The sequence below is a fragment of the Prionailurus bengalensis genome, chromosome X (assembly GCF_016509475.1).
Source record: "Prionailurus bengalensis isolate Pbe53 chromosome X, Fcat_Pben_1.1_paternal_pri, whole genome shotgun sequence".
Classification (NCBI taxonomy): Eukaryota; Metazoa; Chordata; class Mammalia; order Carnivora; family Felidae; genus Prionailurus; species Prionailurus bengalensis.
Genome location: NC_057361.1, coordinates 115,878,641 through 115,903,611, shown reverse-complemented (window position 1 = coordinate 115,903,611; position 24,971 = coordinate 115,878,641). Strand labels below are relative to the sequence as shown.

The 24,971-nt window shown below is 45.9% G+C and overlaps 1 protein-coding gene across 7 annotated transcripts in view; it reads left to right on the top strand.

Annotated features, from left to right (window-relative positions):
- Positions 1-24,727, top strand: part of ATP11C (ATPase phospholipid transporting 11C) — a 172,102-nt gene extending 147,375 nt beyond the window's left edge. For 3 of the 7 annotated variants that reach the window (XM_043570515.1, XM_043570522.1, XM_043570516.1), the window contains 7 exons: positions 2,028-2,155; positions 5,065-5,200; positions 7,496-7,561; positions 9,754-9,857; positions 12,789-12,942; positions 19,307-19,411; positions 21,959-24,727. In XM_043570515.1, coding sequence (XP_043426450.1) covers positions 2,028-2,155; positions 5,065-5,200; positions 7,496-7,561; positions 9,754-9,857; positions 12,789-12,942; positions 19,307-19,408 — 690 coding nt within the window. In that variant the 3' untranslated portion in view covers positions 19,409-19,411; positions 21,959-24,727. Of the gene's footprint in view, positions 1-2,027; positions 2,156-5,064; positions 5,201-7,495; positions 7,562-9,753; positions 9,858-12,788; positions 12,943-13,061; positions 13,128-18,535; positions 18,627-19,306; positions 19,412-21,958 lie in introns of those variants that run through there. The other 4 variants (XM_043570517.1, XM_043570519.1, XM_043570521.1 and 1 more) reach the window with 4 other exon arrangements.
- The last annotated feature ends 244 nt before the right edge of the window (positions 24,728-24,971 follow it).

Here is a 24,971-nt window from a genome sequence, read left to right as displayed (position 1 = left end):
AGGAACCCTTCCCCCCTCCCCCTTTTTTTTTAAACTTTCAGAGATCAAGGAATCCACTGGAGAGTCTGAACAAAACAATGACTTGATTTAACTTATTTTTTTAACAGAACTACTCAGGCCATTGTGTTGAGAATAGACGGTAGGTCAAAGGCAAAGCAGGGAGCCATTTAGGAAGCTTGCAGGGTGGTAACTGTGGAGGTGCTAAGACGTGATCTGGTTCTGAACGTATTTAAAGGCAGAGCCAGCAAACACTTCTTAGTTGATTCGATGTGGGCTGTGAAAAAGAGAAGAGTCGAGGATGAATCCGAGATTCTGGTTGTGATTAATACCCAAGGTTTAGTTGCCCTTTGCTGACATGAGGGAGACTTCAAGAGGGGCAGGTTTGAGGTGAGGGCAAGTCAGGAGTTCAGTTCAGGAGGTGTCAAGTGGGCAGCTGGATACATGGGGGCTTGTCTGGGCCAAACATAAATATTCGGGAATGTTCAGCGAATGGATGGTATTAAAACCACAGGGCTGATGGGATCACCTAGAGAGTGAGTATGAGGTTCCAAACAGTGAGTGCTGGAACACTCCCAACAGAGGGCTCAGGAAGAATAGGAGACAGAAAAAATGGCGGGGGTGCCTGGGTGGCTCCGTCGGGTAAGCGTCCGACTTCGGCTCAGGTCATGATCTCACGGTTCGTGTGTTTGAGCCCCGCATCGGGCTCTGTGCTTACGACTCAGAGCCTGGAGCCTGCTTCCGATTCTGTGTCTCCCTCTCTCTCTCTACCCCTCGCCAACTCGTGCTCTGTCTCTGTCGCGCGCATTCTCAAAAATGAATAAACATTAAAAAGAAGAAGAAATGCCTATGGAGGTAGGAGAATCACTGATTTCGAAATATTTTTTTGAGCACCTAGGCGGATACTAGGGTTGCAGACATTATGGGGGCTACTCACCGAGGTAGAAAACATAAGAGAAAGCAGATTTAAGGGGAAAGTTAATGAGTTTGGTTTTAGACATTATGAGTTGCAGGTGCCTATGGACAGCCAGCACAAAGTTGGAAATTTTGGTCTGGAGCCTGGGAAAGTCATGCCTGTATACACATATTTAGCTTTGTATTTGCAAATACATTTAGAATCCATAGTAAATGGCCACATTCACTATCATAAATATAGCCTGGAGAAGGTGATAGCGATCTTTGAAACCATGTAAAAATGGGTGCCTGGGTGGCTCAGTCAGTTAAGCATCTGACTTCGGCTCAGGTCCTGATCTCGCGGTTCGTGAGTTCGAGCCCCGCATCGGGCTTGCTGCTGTCAGCGCAGGGCCTGCTTGGGATCCTTTGTCCTCCTCCCTCTCTCTGCCCCTCCCCCATTCGCACACATGCTCTCTCTCTCTCTCGAAAATAAATAAACATTCAAAAAATATATTTTTTTAAATAAAACCTTGTAAAATATTAACGACAGAACCACTGTGACACAGGCTGGCCACTGCCTATGCTTAGTTTCCTGAGGGACTCCAGGCTTATACTTAATTGGCCTTTGACAATGACAAATCTTCTCAAAATCTATTCGTAAATATCTGTTAGAAATAGAGCTGATGGGGGAGCCTGGGTGACTCAGTCGGTTAAGCGTCCAACTTCAGCTCAGGTCATGATCTCACGGTCTGTGAGTTTGAGCCCCGTGTTGGGCTCTGTGCTGACAGCTCAGAGCCTGGAGCCTGCTTCGGATTCTGTGTCTCCCTCTCTCTGCCCCTCCCCTGCTCACGCTCTGTCTCTCTCTCCTTGAAAATAAACATTAAAAAAAACAAAAAGGGAGATAGAGCCGATAGCATGGAAACATCCTGAATAAGATCCTTTGAAAAGGGAGGGTATATGAATATGATCTAGCACAGCATGTTTCTTTTCTGTAGTTATCAGAGAGACCTTATTTATGAACTTCCTTTACTATCACAAAAAAGAGAACGTGAAAGGATCCTCTCTTGTTTTCGCTTGTGATTTTTTTTTCCCCCAAACACCTACATTTCTTTTTCTTCTGTTGTTTGTCATTTCAGCCGCTGTACGATGCCGCTTACCTTACAATGTACAACATCTGCTTCACATCCTTGCCCATCCTGGCCTACAGCCTACTGGAACAGCACATCAACATTGACACCCTGGCCTCGGATCCCCGACTGTATATGTAAGTGGAACATAGAGTTAAAAGCCACTTCAGGCCCTCAAAACCGTGGGTTTCCTTTCCTCTGCAGGTAGGAAGGACGCAGCGGCCCTCCTGGTACCGTTCAGCCGGGAGATAGATGGCCTGTGTCCTGGGTGTAGGTACCATCCCGGGATGCGTGTGAACCACTCAGTTTCATCTTCGGTAAAATACGGGTGACGGCAGCGTTTTTTGCGAGGAGTAAAGGAGGGACTGCGTGTAAGACAAGTGCACACAGTGCCTGGCACACAGGAAGCTCTCAGGGGGATGGTAGCTATTAATCTGACTCTGACACCCTCCCCCGCCATAGCTTCAGGCCTGCGCTGCGTGCTTTCATGCATTAAGAATGTTGAAAACCCGAAGGAAGCTGCTGAGTGAGTACAAATTATTTTCAGGGTTTCCGTGGAGTTTCAGTGAGGGAACTGCAGGAGTGTAGCCCGGGAGTTACCGCGCGGTTTCCCGTAGAGGCTACACTTGCTCACATCCCCGTGAATGGGCTCCGTGCGTACCTGTGGCCCAGCACAAAATGCCGCCCTCCCCCTCGCCTGCTGTCACGAGACCCCGACCTCAGCCTGCGACTGTCGGTGTAGATCGCTCCGATCCTTCCTTCGGAACCGCGCAGCACGTTCCAGGTTTCACCCTCGGGGATGTAGTGACTCGGGGCACTTCCCAAACGCCATGACCTGAAACGAGACATAATGTGGCTAATTTCCGTGTGTTCAAGAGAAATTTAAATAGGAAACCGTAGGTCTGTAAGAGGGAAGAGGGACAGTACATCGGCCGCCTCCCAGCATGGCAGGTGCTCAGGCCTGAGCTGCTGGGCGGCTGCTCCCCAAATCTCCATTCTCTCTCATGTTCTCGTGCTTGTCGGCGATCGTGTTGGGAGTTTCCAGCAGCCTCATCGTTCATCTGAGTGCAGCTGGAAGGCCTCGCCTATCCCCCAGCATACCATGATGCCCCTGCCCTTCTTCCCACAGGGCGTGATGTAACTCCGAGAGACAGTCTAGAAAGACAGGGTCCGCTCAGTGACACTCGCAGAAGCCTCACTGGCTGGCACTTGCCGGGCACACGCTGCAGGCATCTTTAGGAAGGTGCCTTCCCTGTGGCTCCCAGTTGCCTTGAGAATGTGACTTATTGTGTGTGGCGAGAGCTTGTTTCTAAGAAGCAGCCCCCTCTGTCCTCCTGCAGTTTTTCTAGGGCAAACAGCAACACGTTGCTCTATGCACCCCCGAATTTCACATTCCTTCGTACACCTGGAAACGCTAGTAGGGAAAAGGTGCACGACCGCCGTGTTTTCGGGAAGCCCCTCGGTGCTCAGTACCAAGCGGACAAGGATCAGTTGTGTTTCCATTATGAAGCTGTTCCTTATTCAAGACGGCCAGGTGACATTCTGGGTAGTATTGCAACAGGTGTGCTATTTGAGTGATTAGCTACCTTTTTGATAAATGTGAAGAGCAGTTTGAAATGGAAGCCAGAAGAATTCCATGCATAAACCCATCCTCTTTCTCCAGCTCTGCTCCATGAGAGTTAGTAGCCGTATTTGACGTTCTGACGTGCACTGAGAAGATTGTGCTATTTTTTTTTAATTTTTTTTTTACATTTATTTATTTTTGAGAAACAAAGTGTGAGCGGCGGAGGGCAGAGAGAGAGGGAGACACAGAATCCGAAGCAGGCTCCAGGCTCCAAGCTGTCAGCACAGAGCCCAACGTGGGGTTCAAACCCACGAACCACAAGATCATGACCCGAGCCGAAGTCGGACGCTCAACCGACTGAACCACCCAGGCGCCCCGAAGATTGTATTTTAACAGATTTTAAGGTTTTGATCCACCTGCTGTTTATGAAACATTATGTGACTTGCGGCGCCTGGGTGGCTCAGTCGGTTAAGCCTCCGACTCTTGATTTCAGCTCGGGTCGTGATCTCATGGACGTCACACCGAGTCTGTATCGGGCCTCACGCCGGGCCCAGAGCCGCCTTGAGATCCTCTCTTGCTCTTCCCCTCCCTGCCCCCCCTTCAAAAAAAAAAAAAAAAAAAAACAGAAAACCTTATTTGACTCATTTGCAAAAAATATAAGGGACACACCAAGACCTAAAAAGTTTAAATTCCCAAGAGGAATGCTACTACACTGGTAGTTTTAAACTTTATTGACATTGGAGTCGCCTGGGGCCCTTTAAAATTATCCTAATGCCCAGGTTACACCTCATGCCAGTGAAGCCAGAATGAGAGTGGGAGTGAGGCATCAGTGTTTTTAAAGATCCCCACGTGATTCCAAGGTGCATCACCGTTGGGGAACCATCACGGTACTCCTTTTGAGGCTCATCTGTGAATGAGACTGACAAAAATACCTATCCCGCGTGGTTTTTGTGTGGATAAAGATGGACAACGTAGGGGCACTTGGGTAGCTCGGTTGAGTGTCTGACTTCAACCCAGGTCACGATCTCGCGGTTGGTGAGTTCGAGCCCCGTGCCGGGCTTTGTGCTGACAGCACGGAGTCTGTTTGGGTCTCCCTCTCCCGCTCCCACTCCCCTGCTCGTGCACGCGTGCTCTCTCGCTCAAAGATCAATAAACATTTTTTTAAAATGGACAATGTATGTAAAACTCTTAACCCAGCTTACTGACACGTAAGAAGTAGTCAGTAAACGGGAGCTAATTATTATTGGTGAGGTTGTTGTTGTCAGTGGCCAGAGTTTTAACTTGGCACTCTGTTTACTCGCTGCCTTAGTCAGGAGGTGATTGCAGGGAGGTAGACCTGTGGCTCCGCATGGCCCTCCGGTCCTACAGGGATAGCGCCCTGCATTACAACAGGGTCATCACACCTGTGTGCCTTTCGCTGTGGCCTTGAAGAGACAGCCTCCGGAGGTTCATTACCCTGTGCCTTTTCCCATTTGCCAACAGGAAAATCTCTGACAATGCCATGCTCCAGTTGGGGCCCTTCTTATATTGGACGTTTCTGGCTGCGTTTGAAGGGACAGTGTTCTTCTTTGGGACCTACTTTCTCTTTCAGACTTCATCCCTGGAAGAAAATGCAAAGGTAAAAAAATATATATACGTTCCATCTGTTGGTATTGTAAGCATGACTTATCTTTTGTCTATCAGCACTGGATTTCTCATACACGTAATCTAGCTCTAATCATTTTGCCAACTTTTTCTTAAGGTGTAGTCTTTAGTTCCCACAACTTTTTTAGAACTATAGAAGTGTTGAACTAAGCCGCCTCCTGTGCGCATGGCTAACTAGAGACCTTGTGTACAAACCTTCTAGAAGCTTAACTTGGCTGTAATTTTTAATAGCTGAACGGAGTTTTTAGTACTTCAGCATTTGGACCCCTGTACCTTTCCTGATGTTTTCTTTTTAAGGAAACTCAACCCCCAACGTGGGGCTCGAACTCAGGACCTCAAGATCAGGAGTCACATGGTCTACTGACTGAGCCAGCCAGAGGCCGCAAGACTTCGCAAAGCAGGGGCAAAGTCTGGCCCCACTCGGTTCTTGTTTATAGCGGCCTTTCGTGCTTAGAGTTGAAGGGGGGTAGCCCCCGTATCTTTACAATATTCGCCCAATAGTTGAAGAGTGGGAATCCCTTCTTTCTCTTCCTCCTTCCCTTCCACATGGGAGCATAGTGTTTTCCAGAAAGGCTACACTAATCCCACCAGTGCCTTCCTGGCAAGCGACTACATAAGTCAGCACCTGCGTGGGGGTGATTTTTCCCTGGCTTGTGTTCTAGGAAAGAACTGCTGATGGGGTGAGGTCTTCTCACAGCCACACGGTGAATGTCGAGCCCAGCACTTCACATGTGCTTTCGCTACGTTCGTTCGATTTCTGGGCTTCCTCTTCAATGGTCACTCATTCTTTATCATGTAGAGCGAAGCTAAGGTTCAAAATGAACTTACCGAGTACGGTGACTGTGTCCACAACCTGCACAGTCAGCATCTGTTAGGGAAGTAATGGCCTCAAGGAATTTGAATGATACTTTGAAGTTAGGTACTACATACACACAAAACCTTTCTAATTTGGACTAACAGAAGGCAGTTTAATAGGAGTCCCTTAAAATTATTAATCACTGGTAGGTAGCACCTGGTTGACTCAGTCAGTAGAGCATGGGACTCTTGGTCATGAGTTCGAGCCCCAGGTTGGACATAGAGATCGCTTTAGAAAAATGGTAAATCACCAAGTAACTGCTGGAGAAATAGAGATCTAGGACTTTAGAGTAGGCACACGTAGCCCTTGTCAAGGAGAGTACCTTCCTAAATCTCTGTAGGCCAATCCCTTGAGCTTTGCCCACCAGTAAGAAGGGATTACATCACACGATTTCTCAGTTCCCCGTAGCTTTACGGCTGCTTCTGTGACGTTCACGTTGTATTTTAGTTTCATCTGGCACATAAATTCTAAAGAGCTGACTGTTTCTGAAAAAGAGTTGGCCGCAAAGTAGGTGGGTACTCTCCTGCGGTCTGGTGCCACGTTTCATTTGCTCAGCAGACTTTGGGTGGAGCGCAGGGAGCTTTGGCCCAGCATGTGTCCCATTCATCACCCATTTTGAGTTCATGAAGGCCAAATGGATTAGACTTTACTGCGCATGTCGCCATCCTTCTAAATGTTTGCTAAAGTTACAGTACGTGTGAGAACTGTTGTCAGCAATTGAACATGACACCACGTATGATTTGATCAAATCCTTTTTTTTTTTTTGCTTCTGTTAATCTTAATTTTTTATGATTTTTTTAAAAACGTTTTACATTTCATTTTCTGTTTTAATGCTATGCATTCAGATCTTGACAGCATTTGGTAAGCATATGTGCCATTCATTGCCGTAGTTATGGATTTATACACGCTCTCTGCTTCTCTTCAATGTGCACCTGTTGGCAGTTCTAATAGTTACAGCCAAAAACTTAGGCCTTGTCTTTAAGATGTGAGTCCATTTGTCTAGAGATTGGTCCTCCTTGGAGAGCTTTTACTTCTGTATTGCAGAGAAAGCCCATATCAGACTCTTCAGAGACACGAATCATCCAAATGCCCTGTTTTGATGAACATTACCGTTAGTGGGAATAGGGGTGGGTTTTTTGTTTCTCTGCCTTTATGACACCAGTGTGTTCCCTGTTCAGTACTACGTGAAGTAATGGAAATAAACCCCGTCAACCACAAGTGTGCTGTAGCTGTCCGAGGAAATGTAGGGTCACAGTAAGAGCCAACGTCTTGGCCTGATCTTTTGATCACATATTTCCCTAAACAGTTTCTACGGAAATCCTCAGCATTTACGCCGAAGATTAAAGTTGCCTTTTTATTTGCTTAAGTAGGCTCGTGTATTCATGGTGCATGTAATTGTTAAATGTTTTTCAGGTATATGGAAACTGGACTTTTGGAACCATTGTTTTTACAGTCTTAGTATTCACTGTAACTCTGAAGGTTAGATTTTTTATTTATTCAAATATACTTAATACTGTTTTTGTAGTACTTTCTGATCTCCCACTGTCCTGTCTTTTTTGTCTTATCTTTATTTTTATTGCAGGTTGTTCATTCAAGTGTGAATCTTTACCAAACTGTGTATGATATTAGATATTTAGACACTTGTATGCTATTTGTGAACCATTTTTCCAGTCTGTTAACGTGTTCTCTTTCATTTCATTCCGTAAAAATTCATACACAGTTATGTTCAAAATCTGTATATAGACAGGCTGTGAGTGTGTGTGTGTGTGTGTGTGTGTGTGTGTTCATGTTAAAGGGTTGAATGGTTTTTAAAACTAGGTATCTGTTTGCCAACACCAGGCCTCAAAGCAGTTTGGGTACTTACGACAATCGAATAGATGTCCATGAGCGAGAAATGTGTGCAAAAGAGCTCAGTAGTGACAAAATTTTATATAATGTCTTTATCACTGGCGTGTATCCATATTAGTGATGAAATGCATAAGAATGTACAGCAGGTAGCATACAGGAGTCATTGGCATTAACATGCGGCCATGTAGTATACTCTGAAGGCTTGCTGAATTTGACCCTTGAGACTTCCGATTTGGGACTCTCTTATCCTTGAAAGCATAATCAAATTCTTTTGATGATCGTTCCAGTAATGAACATCTCACGTGGGGTCCAAGAATGAGCATCTTTAAATGAATTCCAGTGGTCCAGACTAGAATTCTAGAAGAATGCTTGACAAAGGACCTCTGATCATCTCCCCTCTAAGTTTTTATTCCTGATTCATTTCTCATACCCAACAGAGCCAACATGCGTTTGCATTTTTCATCGACTATTTCAGTAATATTTTAGGGCTGCAAAAGAAAATGCTACAATTTTGTCTCAGTTTAGCCACTTACTAGCTAGTATTCTTGGGCAAGTGACTCCATTTCTCAGTACCTTCATTTCTTCTATAAAATGGAGATAAGCGTTATCGCTTAGGATTTTTGGTGGGATGTCTCTCAGTGAAGACACACAGAGCATTTAGAACGGTGTCTGGCGCATAGAATGTGGTCAGAACGATAGATGGTAGTTGTTGCTATTTATTACGATGATTCACAGGATCATGATTTGAAACGAAGGCCTCCCCACCTTTTTTTCACCTGCTCTTGCCTATGGCCCCAGGGCTTCCACGTGCCCTTCGATGTCAGAGTTGGCCTTACCGTGCTGTCTTTCATGGGTCCCTCGAAAGACGTGCACTCTCTCATCTTTGGATGGGCGTCGTTGTGACCTTTTCCCGAGCAGCCCACAGGTTTATGGATGAGAAACTCTAACAGAGAGTGGAGGACCGGGGTGTCACAGCAAGTAACAAAATGGAGACACCACCTCCTCCTTAAAAAGTTCAAAAACATCCCCAGATGTTAGTAGTCCATGTGGCCCAGCGATTTTAAACAGGCAGAACAGACCATACGTTTTATTTTTAGATGGCACTTGAAAACCTCAGGTGCCACAATCCGAAGAGACAGTCGGCCCTGGCAGAAGCGTGGAGGGATTAACACCTAAGGCAACTGAAAGTGTTACTCGTGTAACGGACTAGACCTGGCTTTCACAGTTGAGAGGCGCACTACCTGGTCAGGCCCAGGATTCATTGCTACATGGCGCCAGGCGTGTAGACCTAGTTCCCTTGGCATTTAATAATCCCCGGCTGTTGTGTTGGAGCTACCTCCCTGTAGTTCGTCTCCTCTTCCTAACTGACCCTTCCATCTCCTGCTGCTTTTCTGTGTCCATCTAGTGCCAGCTCGGCCTTGTCCGTTTGTCGTCAGCTTCTTGGCCGCCACTCCCCGAGGACTTGGGGCTCCAGCCTCCTGGATATTCCCATGACCTCGATGCCTGCCTCTCCTTCAGGAGTGCGGCATCTCCAGCCCCACACCCACCTGCTACTTGCTTGACACGCCCCTCCCCCCCCCCCCCCCAAGCCTATACTGTAGGGTCTAGAGGCCTTGGGACAGAGCTAACCCCTTTCTTGCCCTGGCTCTGTGAAAAGTCTAGATTCTGTTCTTCTTTTAGTTTCCCTCTCTTCTAGTTGCCTGGCCCAAGCTAGATCCTCCCGTAGGTATCCTAAGGTATTCAAGTTCTCGAGTGGCAGAGTGGACTTACTGCCCGGTGCAGTTTGTACCCATCACGACATCTCTTGTGTTGTGTCTTTTCAGCTCGCCTTGGATACTCGTTTCTGGACGTGGATAAATCACTTTGTGATTTGGGGTTCTTTAGCCTTTTATGTATTTTTCTCATTCTTCTGGGGAGGAATTATTTGGTAAGCAGCTGTACACGTGTGAGTAATGTGTAAATAACAAAGTAGATATGTGTCTATGTACATTGTCTATGCAAACGTTAATTATACTTTCGAAGCGCCGATCAGGTAAGATGGCAGGTCTTCAATATTCATGGATGGGGAGTCACTTCAGCTACGAGTGCTGCTCATTTCAGGTAAGATTTCGCAGGCGAGTAAATGGACTACGCGAGTCACTCAGAAGTCCTCCCTTCTGATAGCCCCCGTCCACATCTTTCACCTTGAACGTGTGTAAGCATCTCTCTGTGAAGTGAAACCGCAAGTTCTAGCAGGGACCTTCCATGTGATTTACAGTGGAACTACTCATCCTGTGACGTTTCTACGTGACACAGTGGCCAACAGATCCGTTATTACCCATTTGGACTCCCTTGTCTCTTTCTGGGCTGTTACTGTCAGTCTTGTCCCTACAGGTGTGCTCAGGGTGTGGAATACATACCACTCGGTATCCAGAGGGTTGTATCTTAACCTCACCATCTCGCGGGCGGGGGCGGGGCGGGGGGGGGGTGTAGAGGCAGACTGGACAGCGTGGCCTTCGAGTTCACTGAGTTCATCTTGGTTCGGTAGACGTTCATTTGGGATCCCTTTTGTGTGAAGCACTCTGGGGGAAACGGAAAGGAGATCAGAATCTAGCGAGAGGGGCGTATACGCTGTGATCGGGAGAGTTAGAAGGAATGAAAATAAGTTAGATTGTCCTCTCCTTTTCTTACTCCCAGAGGCCTAAATGTTGTGTAGCCGCTTTCATTAACCAGTGGCTTCTCTTGACAAGGATGCAGAGAGCATGGCTAGAGGAAGCCATAGGGTGCAATTCTAGGAGGACATTCTTTGCACGGGTTCGGGCAAAATCACGCATACAAAACGCTCCATGTCATCACGGGGATGTGAGGCTGTGTTTATCGTCCCTTGAGACTTCATTAGAAGAAACTCTTACTGCTTTTGAGAAGCTGTTAAAATGAAAGCCTTAAGAAATAAAAATATGAAAAGCCTAATCGCGCAAGGAACTACCAGTTCCAAAAAGTGTAATCATGGCATATGTTGGGCACCTCCAAGAGGTAATTTCTGCAGCAGTGAAGCTGACGGAAGTCCCTGTTGTCTTTAATAATCCACAAATTAATCAAAGTTGGTTAATCAAATGTAATATACAATTGTAATTCTGCCCAGAGCACCATAATTCTATCTGTGAATCCGTGTAATCAGCTTCTGAACTAATGCAAAATTTCCACAAGAATGAAATGTTTCTAGCCAGCTAGTTTCTAACTGACCACAGACCGTCCCTTATTGATGAAAATAAATCCTTCAAAAGATTAAGACATTGTCACATCTGTTTTCATTCATTAGAGATACTTCCTGAAAATGTAATAGTGATAAATCTGTTTTTATTTTGTTGCCCGTAGTGCTGTCCTTCAGTAGAGCTGAGTTGAGCCACTACATGAATATAAAACTTACATTATAAAGCAACCAGCGAAATATGACCAGAAACTGTGAGAGACTTGAGCTGAATGCTGGTTCCAGCTACTATCTCTGGACACACTCAGCCCCGAGGCGTGGTGACACATCCCTCTGTGATGTGGGGATTGGCAGTGAGAACGATGATTTTCTGAGCCCCAAACCCAATCCAGGAATAATACCTTTTGCTTTTTGCTGTTCCCCTGTAAAGCTCCATAGGTATCCTCAAGACAAAGAAAATTCTAGAGCGGTGAATGACAGAGTATTGTGGGTACTGTGTGGAATGCCCTGTGACGCCCTGTCACTTGTGTACTGGACGCTTATTAGGGTCCATTAACTGCCTAGAAAATGAGTCAGGGTGCCCTTCAGAGTTAGAGTGAGAGCTCTGCAGAATTCTTTCCTGAACGGTAGGGACCCTAGAAGACTTAGCCCAGACCTCCTGAATTTCTCCACCTCACTGTTCTGCTCACTTCCTCTGCCACACTCTAGTCCCCATGTACCTAGAGCCGCAAGCTTGATTTTATTATGTTACATGAGAGGGAGGGCACAAACATCGATTTTTTTTTTTTTAATGAGGAACAAATTTATCTTCAGCGAGCCCTTTGCATCGTCTAATAAATGAGACAAGTGGTTACCCGCCCAGAGCTCCTAATCCAGGGAGAATCTGTTGTGTATCCCAACCCTGGACACTTCCTCCTCCCCTGCTGCAAACAGCGTGTAGTCTGCCGAGGCTCTCCGTGCCTCGGCCTGGGGAAACTAGCTGTGCTTCTCTGTGGCCACCAAACAGCTCAGTGAATGACTTCGAATGAAATCCAGCATCTGGATGAAGGGTCCTAGATATCTGGCCCCCAAGACCGCGTGTCCTATTAGCAACATTCTCCTGTCCAGCCTGGTTGGCACACCCTGGGTACCCCGTCTGTATTCGGGGATGAGAACGGTGGAGAGAGAAGCTCGACCCTCCCTTGTATATTTACGTAGAGTCGGAGGGGGGGGGGGGGGGGGGGGGGGGGCGGGGGGGGTGTAAAAACGTCTTTTACATTTCCAAATGTAGAGCACAGTCCATTCTCCTATGAACAAAACAGCTGAGGAAGTAAAATACCTTTTAGCATAAGAAGTAACCATTTCTTTTTGAGTGTCTTGAAGCCCCAATATTTTCTAATGCAAATACATACTCTGCACTTGACGGTTTTAAAGTTGATTGCTTAGTTGTTTTCAGGTCGCATGCACTTGATTGTCGTTTTTGCCCTTTAGTTATCCTTTCTTTTTCCTCCCAACACTTAGTACATGAAATCTGTGTAGTACTTTGGGGATATTCTTAAAGAAAATTATTTTTATTAAGGTGTGTAATTTAGAAGGGTCCCTTTAACTACAAAAGATAATTTCGATGACACCTCTGTTTGATATGACAGGACCTGATTTCTTTTTCCATTCTGTGTTTTCTTTCCACTCTAGGCCTTTTCTCAAACAACAGAGAATGTATTTCGTATTTGCTCAAATGCTATCTTCTGTATCTACATGGTTGGCCATAGTTCTTCTAATATTTATCAGCCTTTTCCCTGAGATTCTCCTGATAGTCTTAAAGAATGTAAGAAGAAGAAGTGCCAGGGTAAGAACTCAATTTATGTTATCACTTGATTTTTGGAAGGGGCTTCAATATCTGCCATGAACTAAAAACCTTATTTAGAGAACTGCGTTAGTTACAGCATGTTAAACCCCTCCTTACAGGTGCATCACTTAATTTCCTCTTCTGCATAAAAAGTATAGTAAAAACTCCGTTATCCAATGCAGGTGGTAAGTAGACTCCTTAATAGTGTTCTATGTGACCTTTAGCAATCCATATGGAGCATCTCATATGCTCCATATGGAATTTTAAATGGAAAAAATGGTGGTTGTTTTTTTTTTTTTGGTTTTTTTTTGTTTTTTTTTAGCCTAGAAGTTTCACACCAGGAATTTCCACACCAACATTCCAGCTTTAACCTTAGAAATTTCCCTGCGGGTTGTTTGCAGAGGTTTTTTTGTTTTGTTTTTTGTTTCTTCAGTCGATACTCCCAATTTGCTTCTTTCAAACCTCTCCCCCTTCCTCTGATTATAGTGCTGCTTAATCTCTGTATCGCTTCTAGCCCTGTCTGTCCAGCAGTATATCTGAACCAAAGAGAACTCCCTGGATGTGATTTCTGCATCCTTACCTTCCTGAACACACTTGTAAAAATTCAGATTATTTTATGAGTGTGTTTTTAGTTTTGCTGCTTAAATCGCCAAATTCTTGCGGGAGCGACAAGTTACTACCCTCTGCCAGCCTAATTCCTTGGCCCTGCACTGTCTGATAGCTTTCAAACATTTCTAAAAAGCCTTTCAAGTGAAAGGGGTAGATTAGCCTGGAAAATAAAACTGGCACATTCTGACCAACAGGTTAATTAAATATGTCCTCTTCCTGCCAACGCTAATTCATTTTGCCAAGCAAAACCCCGTTTGTCTCATTATTCACAGCACCTCCGTCTCACAGCCCCTCCAGTGCAATATTTTCAGGAAATGGTCTAACGTATATCTACCTGACCTATTGGATCAAAGTTGCCAACCAGCTGAGCCACAAAACTGGCCTGTCTGATGGGGGTTTTGGCCCACTGATTTGATAGAATGCGGTGGTTGGCATCGCGCAGTTGTAGGAGCTGAAACGATTACGAGAAAACCTTTCGCGACTAGACGCGTTAAAGAGGACCTTTCGTGATCAACAGGTTGGCATCAGCTCCAGTCAAAAGCAGTCGACTGTCAGCGGCATGAGCCACGTCGATTCTTGGTACACGAAGCCAGCCACTGTACAGTTAGGTGGTCGGAACTGGCCTTAACCCCCTGCCTCCACATGCCTTGCGGGCGGCACTGAACACGATACCATTACCCTGGTCCACTCTTTAATCCTTCCAGTAGACCCCTGACCGTCTCCCTCCAGCCTGGGATTTAGTCTTAGGATGCGAAAGAGGCATTTGCTTGTCTGAGTATGCCTCCGAATCAGTTGACCAGGGGTAAAAACAGGTCGATATAACACGTTTTTCCCAGAATGGCTCAAGCAGCAACTTCCATCAAGCCCGATAAAAAACGGTCACTGTAAGAAATGGTTTGGTGCCTTGTTATAATAGAGAATTTGTCTGGGAAAGATCTCTGAGGTGCCCTCCCATTCTCCTTACTTGGGAGTACAGTTTGGGAATGCTCCTAAATGTTTTTCTTAGTTGGGTCGGTGGAGCTCCTGCTAACCGATGGCTCACACCCAACTTCCCACTCTCAAGAGGATACAAACACCTCAGAAATCAAAACCTTCAAACACATCACCCCTGTCCTCTTCCTTAGACCCCTTCTTTTAAAATAAGTAAAATAAACATTTTAAAAAATAAAATAAATAAAAGGGGGGCCACCCGGGTGGCTCAGTCGGTTAGGCGTCCGACCTCAGCTCGGGTCATGACCTCACGGTCCGTGGGCTCGAGCCCCGCATCGGGCTCCTTGCTGACAACTCGGAGCCTGGAGCCTCCTCTGGATTCTGTGTCTCTCCCTCTCTGTCTGCCCCCTTCCCGCTCGTCCTCTGTCTCTCTCTCTCAAAAAGAAACATTAAAAAAATTTTGCTTTAAATTAAAAAATAAATAAACTTAGACACAGGCTGGAGGTGACTTTTCTATAAATTCAGTGGCCATAAAATAGAGGGATGATACAGAGCAGTCCCAGATAAAGACGTAAAACATTTTCTTTCCACGCAAACGGTAGAATCCGAACTTCTGCCGGAAGCATGCGGTTCGGCATGCGATTTGTTTGCCATGGGTTATGTCCACGATACGAGGATTTATAGTGCCTGTGCTATAGCTTGGCATGCTGGTGTGCTAGAACAACCAGGAGAACTCCCATAATCACCTTCATTCATCCAATCACTCATTCATCAATCCCTACCCTCATTGAACCAGAACATGTGTTGAACCGCCTACTGATGAACATCTCTCTTTACATCCAGTGTCTGAAAGGCTAAATGGTTTTTCAGACCCTGTGGGATTTTGAGAGTTGCAGATGAGACGCAAAGTTGTGGGCACTCAGCAGCACTGCCTCCCCCCCCCCCCCCAACCTCCCACCTTGTGAGGAAACGCAAGAGCAAAGTAGCGCGTATGAATGCATAAAGGCCAGCTGAAACAGCCATGGCTGTCCTGATAAGTCACGTCTGTTTCCGTGAGGCCCTGTTTGGCCATTCAGAGAAGCAGAGGCCCCTTGTAAGATGAAGGAGAAAGAGGATCTTCATCGCCAGCCAGTCTGGCATCCTGGGTGACTTCCCACTTTGCGTAACATCCCTTGCTAAGGCATTGGCTTCACTTTAAAGAGCGGCCAAAGATTCTCTTACGCTGGGTCAGCCTCCTGCCTGCCAGGCTCCCTAATGTGGTAAAGTGAGTGTCCCCGCCTAGACCTGGACGATTCCCCCCGACTTCAGCCAGTAAGCGTGTTGGAGCCTTTGGACACATGGCCAGCGAGCGCCGTGCTCGTGTGGGTCTTGGCAGCTGTCTCCAGGGGGGAACGCGGCAGTGGGTGGTGAAAACGTCTCTGGCATTTGAAAAAGAAGCTAAGCCACGTACACGCAACAATTACAGAAGCGGCCTTCTGCTGGATTCCGTTCAGTTCGACACACGTCGCGTGAGGGTCCGCTGTTAGCTAGCCACCGCACTAGGTGACGGTAATCCAGGGATGAGTCACGCGTGGCCCCAGCTCACGAGGAGCTGCCACCCCAGCGCAGTTCTAAAGAGGATTTTTACGCAACCCTTGGGGAGGCCGGCACGGAGCAGAATAGTAGGCTCCGGGATGTGGCGCGTTGTAACACATCCGAGCTATTCCAAGTCGCCACCTCCGGAAGCCGCCAGTAAAAAGGCTTGTGTGGCAGCCTCCAGCCCAGCCGGGTTCCGTCCTGACATCAGCACCGGAGAGGATCCCGCTGTCTTCGCGAACGGGTTCCCTCGGTCATTTAACTCACGGGTTAGTTTCAGCTACCTGTTCCTCAGCTGTCTTTTCAGCAGTGTGGTCAGCTTTTGAGGCCCAGGTCCCATCATGAAGGATCAGAAAGCTTTTCTTTAGCTCCTACCCTGCCAGAGCTGCATCCCCGTCACGACAGGACGTGACGAAAGCACCCGTGAGCGCAGGACAACGGAACGGCAAGACGACCCCTCAAAGGAAGTTTCCGGTGTAGGAACCCCGGTGGGTGCGTCAACAGGTTGTGTCTCCCCTAAGCACAGTTGCTGGGCTCCGTGGTAGTCAGTGAACTGACCCCTGCCCTTTCTGGCCAAGTGGTAGCTACCGCTTGCCACTTCCGACGGAGGACTTGCCCGCGTACCCTTAAGTAAGTTTGCCCGCGTAACCCACCACTGTCAAGAGGGAGGCTTGACTTGGCCTGCTAGACCCTGGACTGCTGTCCTCTGATGGCAGTGGCCCTAGCCACGTGGCCATGCCTAGCATGGGATGTCCGCACGAACAACAAGAAAGACTCTATTACGTAGGGAGCTCTGCCAGAGAAAGCGCCTTGCAAACTTTGGAGAATACGCTTTATCCTGTTAAAAACGGTGGTGCCGAGGCTGATTACTGTCGTGATTCTGACAGTGTCCCAGCCAACCTTGGCCTCTAAGGATAACAGTCCTGTTGACCGGATCAGGCAAAACGTTGAATCCTCACATTGTGGCTGTTGAGACGGACCTTTATGCATTGGCCTCTTTGACGCAGGTGACTGCGGAGGAATGTGGGAATGTCATACTCTTCCAGCTCCTTCTCTCCCTTCCTTCCACCTCCACCAGTCGCTGGCTATGTCGGTTTTTGATTGCTCTAGATCTTCTTTCCATGCTCTCTCCTGCCTTCTCTACTTTCATATTCCCTTTCTCTTTATAAAGCGGCCTAATCTATGAACCCCTAAAATTTCTGCTTCATAGAAATACTTTTATCTCTGACGGTTGGATATAAGGTTTTGAGTGTACCAAACTGTGCTTAGGGTTGCAGTTAACTAAATAGGGTTGAATATTAAACGTGGGGCGGGGGACTCGGTGTCGTGTTAATCTCACTATGAGAGTTTTGCCCGCAAAATGGAAGACAGGACAGTTTAAAATTTTTCTTCCCAGAAACAACATATTTATTTCTCTAGCCTTATCCATTGGGGATTTGCATGTTGCCAACATATCACCAACTTTATTTAAGGAAAATACGAACAGGAAAACAAATACAGCTGTGTTCAAACATCTATGAATAAGTCAAAGTATTTGCCTGTAAGAGTTTTATTGTTTATTTGCTGCTATTAGATACATATGATACTTTAGCTGATATCTTTTTTTTAGACCTACTTTCCATTAGGCACTGAGTAGATAACATGGGTAATCTTGATTAGCAGAATTGCTCTCTCTAGGCATTTTAAAGGAGAAATTCCTAGCCCTTTAGCCTACCCTGCTGAAGAGGTCTCTGTAAGAAAAAGAGAAAAACCGATCAAATGACATTAGGATAGGGGCGCCTGGCTGGCTCAGTCGGTAGAATGCGCTACTCCTGTTCTCGGGGTTGTGAGTTTGAGCCCCACGGCGGGTGTAGAGATTACTTAAAAATAAAATCTTTTTTGGAAGAACTACGTTAGAATAAGGGAAGTTAAACACTGGTCCGGCAGTAAATGGGAGCGAAGTGTGGTTTCACCAAATGTCTTCCCATTGTGTTAGTTTTGTTAGGTTTGTAACATGCCACGGCCCGACAGCAGTCAGTCCCTTCGTGTTGAATCTGTGCAGCTGGATAGGGGAGATAAGTTACTTCAGGATAGATTGGTGATGGACCCTGGACATAGCTCTCTGACCCATGGATTTCGAACCATGTGGGTTAGTGAGTTAACGATTAGAAGCAAGCCATATTTTAGTGAGAAGCGTGTTTTAAAACGATTCAGAATAGTCCGTCTTCCCATGAACAAAGCAACTTTAAATTGTTATACGGAGAAATAGTCATTTGCACATATAATGGACTGTTCCTAACTCTGACTCTACTATTACTTCAGAAAGCGATGCCTTCAAAACTAACATGTCATTTCGACTTCGAATTCTCCAGGTTTCTTTTTAAATGTCTTACATTTCAGAGAATATTTACTTTTTTTTTTTTTTTTTTTTTTTTTTTTGGTTTCTGCATTTCTCCTTTTTCTACTGCAATTTTCCACCCTTTGTGCAATTGTGAACAAGGTAACGAAACGCCTCCCTTCCTCAGGAACATCTACTATCTTCATGCTTTCTCAAACTTCCAGCAATCACAGTTTCTCTTGGAGTGAATAAGGTGATTTCCTTTCTTAATGTACCGACTTGCCTGCGTTCTCATTTGCTTGACACCATTTTTCTGACTCTTTATGAACGATGACTTCTCAGTGCGCATTTCTCTACCTTCTGTTGACACTTAAGAGTATTTTGTCATTTTCCTTTAATCATTTGTTCACCTTCTCAAATGGTCACGCTGGAGAGGAGGTGATGTTCGGACACTTGGACCGTAACTCTCTAGCCCCATTGATTCCCGGTGCACAGTGGAAGCCACGGCGTGCTAGAGCTAGGGTGTTCACGGAGACAGGAATGTTTTGCACAAATCTCTCTTTGCTCGATACACTCACAGCACCGGCCCAACTCTCAGAGGTGTTCACCAAAAGGATGGTAAGGTTTACTAATCCAACCACATTGACTCATCTCCCGCATAACCTACCAGCGTCATTTCAAAACGCCCAGTTTGCCTTATACTACTAATATCTGTATACTTACACCGTGAAAACCGTTCAATTCGAGTCGGAGACTGCCTTCGGTCTTTAAGTGTATCCGTTGAAATGTGACACATCTGCTGTAGCTTAATCGTTTGTACTTTTGGCCAAAAGAGTAGTCTGTAGGAAATGATTCTTTCTCTTCTGCGTTTTTATCACCAGGTAGGTTAACCAGTCTTCAAATGCTTTAAGTATCTTTACCTCACTATTACAGAGAAATCTGAGCTGTAAAAGGGCATCTGACTCATTATCCGCCAGACCTTCAGTCAGACCTCTTCTTTTACGAACATTCTCAGACGAATCTAATATATTGTAACAGGTACCTAGTGGTAAACGAGCGGGCTGGCTTTAAAGAAACAGATTAACAGCATTATAAAGACAAAAATGAAAATATCACTCTAAATTTTCTCTGCTGTTGGTGTGGTGAACTTTATACTTAACTCTTTACAAAAATATAAAGATGCATTACTTGGAATATGGGGAAAATTGGTATTTTAAATTTGCTAAGCTCCCAAATGAAACTTTAGGCCTTTTGCAGAGCTGGAGGGTAAAAAAAAACGTATTTAATTTGCGAGGGGCGACTTGCGGCAGAGCCGTCCCGTGAAAGTGCTCGTTAATACCGATTAGGAAATAACAGTCTCGACTGTAAAAGATCATTCGGAAGACTGAAAACAAATATTCCAAAATTGCATCTGTATAACGTCAAGTCAATTTAGCATTGCATGTTCTTTTGGGAATTAGGTGCAAATAATCCAGTGTGTTTGTATCTCCATGTGCTGTGTCTGTGTGTTTGCAGGTATACACTTAATGTACTTGTACATGTCTGACCCCCCAAATTAATGCCCCAACCTAATCGCTTGTATTCATGTCAAGTTTTATTCAAGCTAGATGTTTCGACTTGTCAGAGGTAAAAGCTCAAATCTTTCCCAGCCATTCAGGGGGATGCTAACCTAATGACGTGGAACGCTTCTTCGCAGTTCATTTTCCCCAAAACGAGTAAATCCGTTTTATGGCCCGTGGTCTCACTGACCCTCAGAGACGAGTGGGGGGGAATTGCCGTGGCACGGGAGGTGTCCTCTCCTCTGTGTGTTTTCTCCCTCCCACTCAGTGCGGCGGCCTCCGTCGTCCCAGACCTTTAGAGGCCCCTTCTCCTCCACCCGTAGGAATCGAGAGTAATTCATGAGTGAGGTTTCCGAGCCCATCAGCTTGGAAACAACTCCATACAGCTTAGGGCAGGGCCGTCTCTCCTGCGCACCGAAAAACTGACGGTCATCGGGAGCCTCTTGCCTTTGGAACTCCCCCTCGGGAGTCCTCCCCGTGGGCCCGTTTTTCTCGTCAGCTGTCAACTCCCCCCACCCGCCAGCGAAGAACAAAAAGGAGAGTGATGGAGCGCGTGCTCTGGTTCTCCTGTGCCCTGCGGGTTTTGCCAGTCTGCGTCCCCAGCGTTGCTTCGGACGCAGACTCCCTGGGCCCCGGCGCACCTCTTAGCCTTCCCCGTTGGGAGCGACTCACCTGCTTCGATCTTCCTTCCCTCGGTAACGCATCTGCCTCCCAGTGGCGTTCAAAGCCTTGGAGCCTTTTGTCCCAGGTAGCCTTGTCCTAAGCTGTATGGTGCCTTTTAGCTCTCCTGTTCCCAGCTCATTCTGTATCCCCCTGGATCGCTTTCTTCAGCTCGGTCCGCGTTTGGGAGACCCGGCTGGCCGAGACGCTGCTTGTGCTTTTGGCCTCTCCAGGGCCTTAAGTCCTACAACGCCCAACACAGAAGTGGGGAAGTTCTCTTGTGAGGAAACAGTCGTCTTGCCCTCAACGTAGTTATTTCCTCCAGGAATTTATCTTCACGTGGCGTCATTTCTCCTCCACGGAAAAAATTTGGCAATTGGCCTGGCCCCTGAGTTTGTCCCTCGATGAGGGAGCGGTGGGCGAGTCCTTTTATAAGTTCTCGGCGTGAATGGCGACCTTATTTTTATTTTGGTTAGAGTCGGTCACCGTGACGCTGCCACCTGAAAAAAAAAAACTGTCAGGAAAAAAAGGTTGGGTTGTAGAGTATAAATCGGGTATGTTGAGAGGCGCGAGTCTTAGGTCTTGGGAGGGGGCCTCCAACCCAACCTTTTAAAACCCAACTAGCAGGGGGCCGTCAGGTGTATCTTCTTCCCTGGGAGAGCACTGAATAAGGTTCAGGGGACAGAGAAGGATCCACAGATTTCTTAGGGCAGTTTCTGTGGTGGCCTTTCCAAAAAACAGGATGAATAAGAGAAACCGAAGCTTCGGTTGACTTACAGAGACATGATCTCCCAAAAAGAAAATTCACTGCAGCATTATGGGGAAGAAACCGGTTTCTTTCAGTAAAGGAAAGACAGTTTCACAGCAGTCTTTCGAAACGGAGCAGATAGATCTTCAGACTTCCTCTGTCAACATTCACACACCCTGGAAAACAGTAATCCGTTCATCGGTTCACCAGGGCCTGAGTATCCGCTGCATGCGGGACACGGCGCTAGGTGCCGGAGATAGACCAATGAAACGTCCCTATTTTCAGCTCCCAGGCTAGAGGGAGGGACCCTGCTGAGCTAAGCCACGGCTGTGCTAGGTGGTCCTGGTGGTAAGGATGACTGAGAGAGCCCTGGAGCAATCCAAAAGCAAAAAGCAGGTCTGAATCTACTCGGCCAACAATTGAAGCAAGGATGAAAAACTGGGTATCGTGTCGCCCTTTTTTTTCCCCTGCATGTGAATAAAACTTGGCACTTGAAGAGAGCTCCTTTACTCTCATAACAAAATTTACTACTTGATTTATTTTGGAAAATGCTAAACAGATGGCTTCGCGCGATTGTTAAAATAAACCTTTTAACTCTGTATGTTTTAAATTTTTCAGAATCCGAATCTTGAACTGCCTATGTTATTGTCCTACAAGCATATTGACAGTGGTTACAGCTAAAAAAGAAAGCACGAAGACACAACTACGAAAAGTTGTCATCTCAGGATACGCAATATGCAACAAACTAAACCCCTCTCTTGTGTCTAGGGTTCAGAATAAATGTCCATTACAATACCAAATGACTCTCTTAAGCATTTACAGTTATCGTAAGTAGCCGTTATGGCCAAAGCTCTAAGTTATGAATCCTATGAAAGTTGAAAGCGAGAAGAATAATTAGAATGTCTGGCTTTAGATAGACGACTGTAACTACCAAGTGGGTGCTCTTTTAACCCATGAACTCTGTGAATGGATTTAAATATAATAGTATAAAGTAGAAGTCATACAATGGGAATGAATAGATTTTGCTAATATTACTTTTTTTGCCTGGCAGAAGACATAGGCTGTCTGGATCACATTTCTTGTTCCTGCTGAGTGATAATCTTAAGTTATTTTTTTTTTCAAACATCTGAAAGGAATACTTGAAAATACAAGAAGACTAAATGGTATCAGTGCATCAGAATAATTCGTCCTTTCTGTTCACCCACATGCTAACTCTGTCCTCATGGAATAGCCTTGCCAAAAACTAACCTTGAACCCTTACGTGGAAAGAGTGTGAATCCTGGATATTTTTGTGAGAATCAACAAAAATTCCTTATTTTTGTTCTTCTGAATTAAACCCCACTTAATGCGTGGATGGCTACCAGATTATTTTCAAAATAAAACATTTCCAGTCACTTAGTAAGTAGCCCCTCGAAAGAGTTAAGATCTAACGGATATTTTCCAGTATTCATTTTCCTGGGGTCTGAGGTGGGATAGGCAAAACCATAGTCACATAAAACTAAAGCCATCTGAGTATCCGTGTTTTATCATTTCCTGTGGAGAGGTGAAAAAATAGCTTATTTCCAACTGTTAACGGTTATTTTTGGAAAGAGACTGCGTTTGTACATCCATGCAGCACTTTTGTTTTGAGCTTGCCAGTTCGGGAAGGAGGGATCCGTCCCGAGACCGCGATCCGGCCTGCGCAGCCATGACTCTGAACTTGAATGTTTTCGCTTAGCAAACATGGTTAGGTGACGGTCTGACTCTCAACCGTGAGATTCACCTTGGTGAAGGCCTTGACTTCCTGGACTAGGAGGAGGCTTTAGCCTCCTACGGAGTTCACTGAACACATCAGAATAAATGTGAAATATCTTTATTAAATGTCAAAATCAAACACATTTTGGGGGATAAAAATGGCTACATTTGACTACTAGCTTGAAAGGGGCTCTTAAACAGTGTTTTCAGAAGCGCCTGGCCGCCTCCGTCGGTAGGCCACGCGGCCCTTGGATCTTAGGGTCGTGCGTCTGAGCCCTGTGTTGGGCATAGAGATTACTTTTCTAAAAAAGTGTTTTCATACCGGTTTCCTTTTTGGGTTGTCTTTCTGGCATGCCCGCACTATTATTCGTGTTTCTGTTGTACCTTGCTTTAGGAAAGCGTTGGACCCAATCTGTACCGGTGTATTTCTGTGGTCCGTGTGGCCCATTTGATTCTCCCATATATAATTTGGGTCCGTATTTAGGTGTCATTTTTCTTGAATTCTAGGAAGGACATAATTCCGGTTACCGGAAACCATTCCATCGTCGTGACCCTTTTACGTTATTTCATTTGTTCTCGTCTATCAGTATTATCTTTGAGTCTTTTGTCGGATGTCCTTCACAGCTTACCTGAGTGCGCTGTGTTCTGCTAGCCTGTGTTTGAGGGAATCTGCTGAAAACAAAGTCTGTACATTCTTTGCCTATCCCAAAGAGCTCAAAAGTCAGACCCAGGAAAGCTTCTGACGTTTTTTGTTGTTCTGCTGCTTGTTGCGGCTGTCGCCGTGTTGTTGCCCATGTTTTACAGAAGTGCCGTGTGGGATGTGAACGCACGCGAGAGACCCGCAATACAGAGAGAGGCCCGTTGAACGCACACCACCGGAGAGTGGCCTCATCAGAATATGCAGGGTAGCGGACATGTAACTGGTGGCGTGGCGCATTCCTTGCCGCCAGGAGGGTGACTGAGGGGGGCTTAAGGTCCTATCTCAGCTACGCGTTACGCCGCAGCTCAAATTCACGATGGTGATCGTCGTGGCCTAGATCCTTGGGAGGGACCTGACTTTGCTTTTGTGAAAGGTATTTTAGTAACGAGCTAAGTAAGAACTGGTTAGCGGGGGATTAGGCGGACGGAACAACTCGAAGTAAGCCGTCCCCCGGTGTTCCTAGCGCGACAGTCTAACCACCTTGTTTTGTGACAGAGACAGGGGGAGGATGTAATAGCAGGCTCACATACACCCATCATTGGAACCACTCTAAACTGTCAAGATGTCCTTGTAATTTTCACAACCGTCGTCCCTTGTTTGAAGGTGTAACCTACTGAGCGTAAACCATAAATTCCCTCTCTACAACATCTACACCAGCAGCAGTATAAATGTAAGCCAAAATTTGCAAGATCCATAATAATTTTGTGATGGAATTTTTTTAATAACACGCAGTGTAGAAATGTGCAGATTTTATGCAAGTGTTAACCAAATCACTTTTCAGCTTGCAACATGGGACTGCAATACTACATTTTTCACTTAAGCAGTTTTTTACATCCACGTCGTTGCTTTCTATAATGACTGTGAATGCCATCTTTTATGAATGCAACTTGCCTTTTTCATTACAGAGATTTTTGTTTGATGTATCAATAAACTTTGGTATGATACGATTGCCATTTTAGCCTCTCTTTTGGAATGGTCTCGGTGTGCTTGAAATTTGGTCAAAGGTGTGTGTGTGTGCACCTGTCCCTCCCTCCCTCCCTCTCCCTGCCCCTCGCTGTCTCCCCTTCCCCCATTCCTCTGACACGGCTCGGCCTGCCTCTAAGACAAAAACCCCACTGTTACCGACTACTGAGAAAGTAAAGTTTTTCCACGGGAGCTGGTTGTGTTACATTTTTACACGGAAGTCTCTGGGTTTTT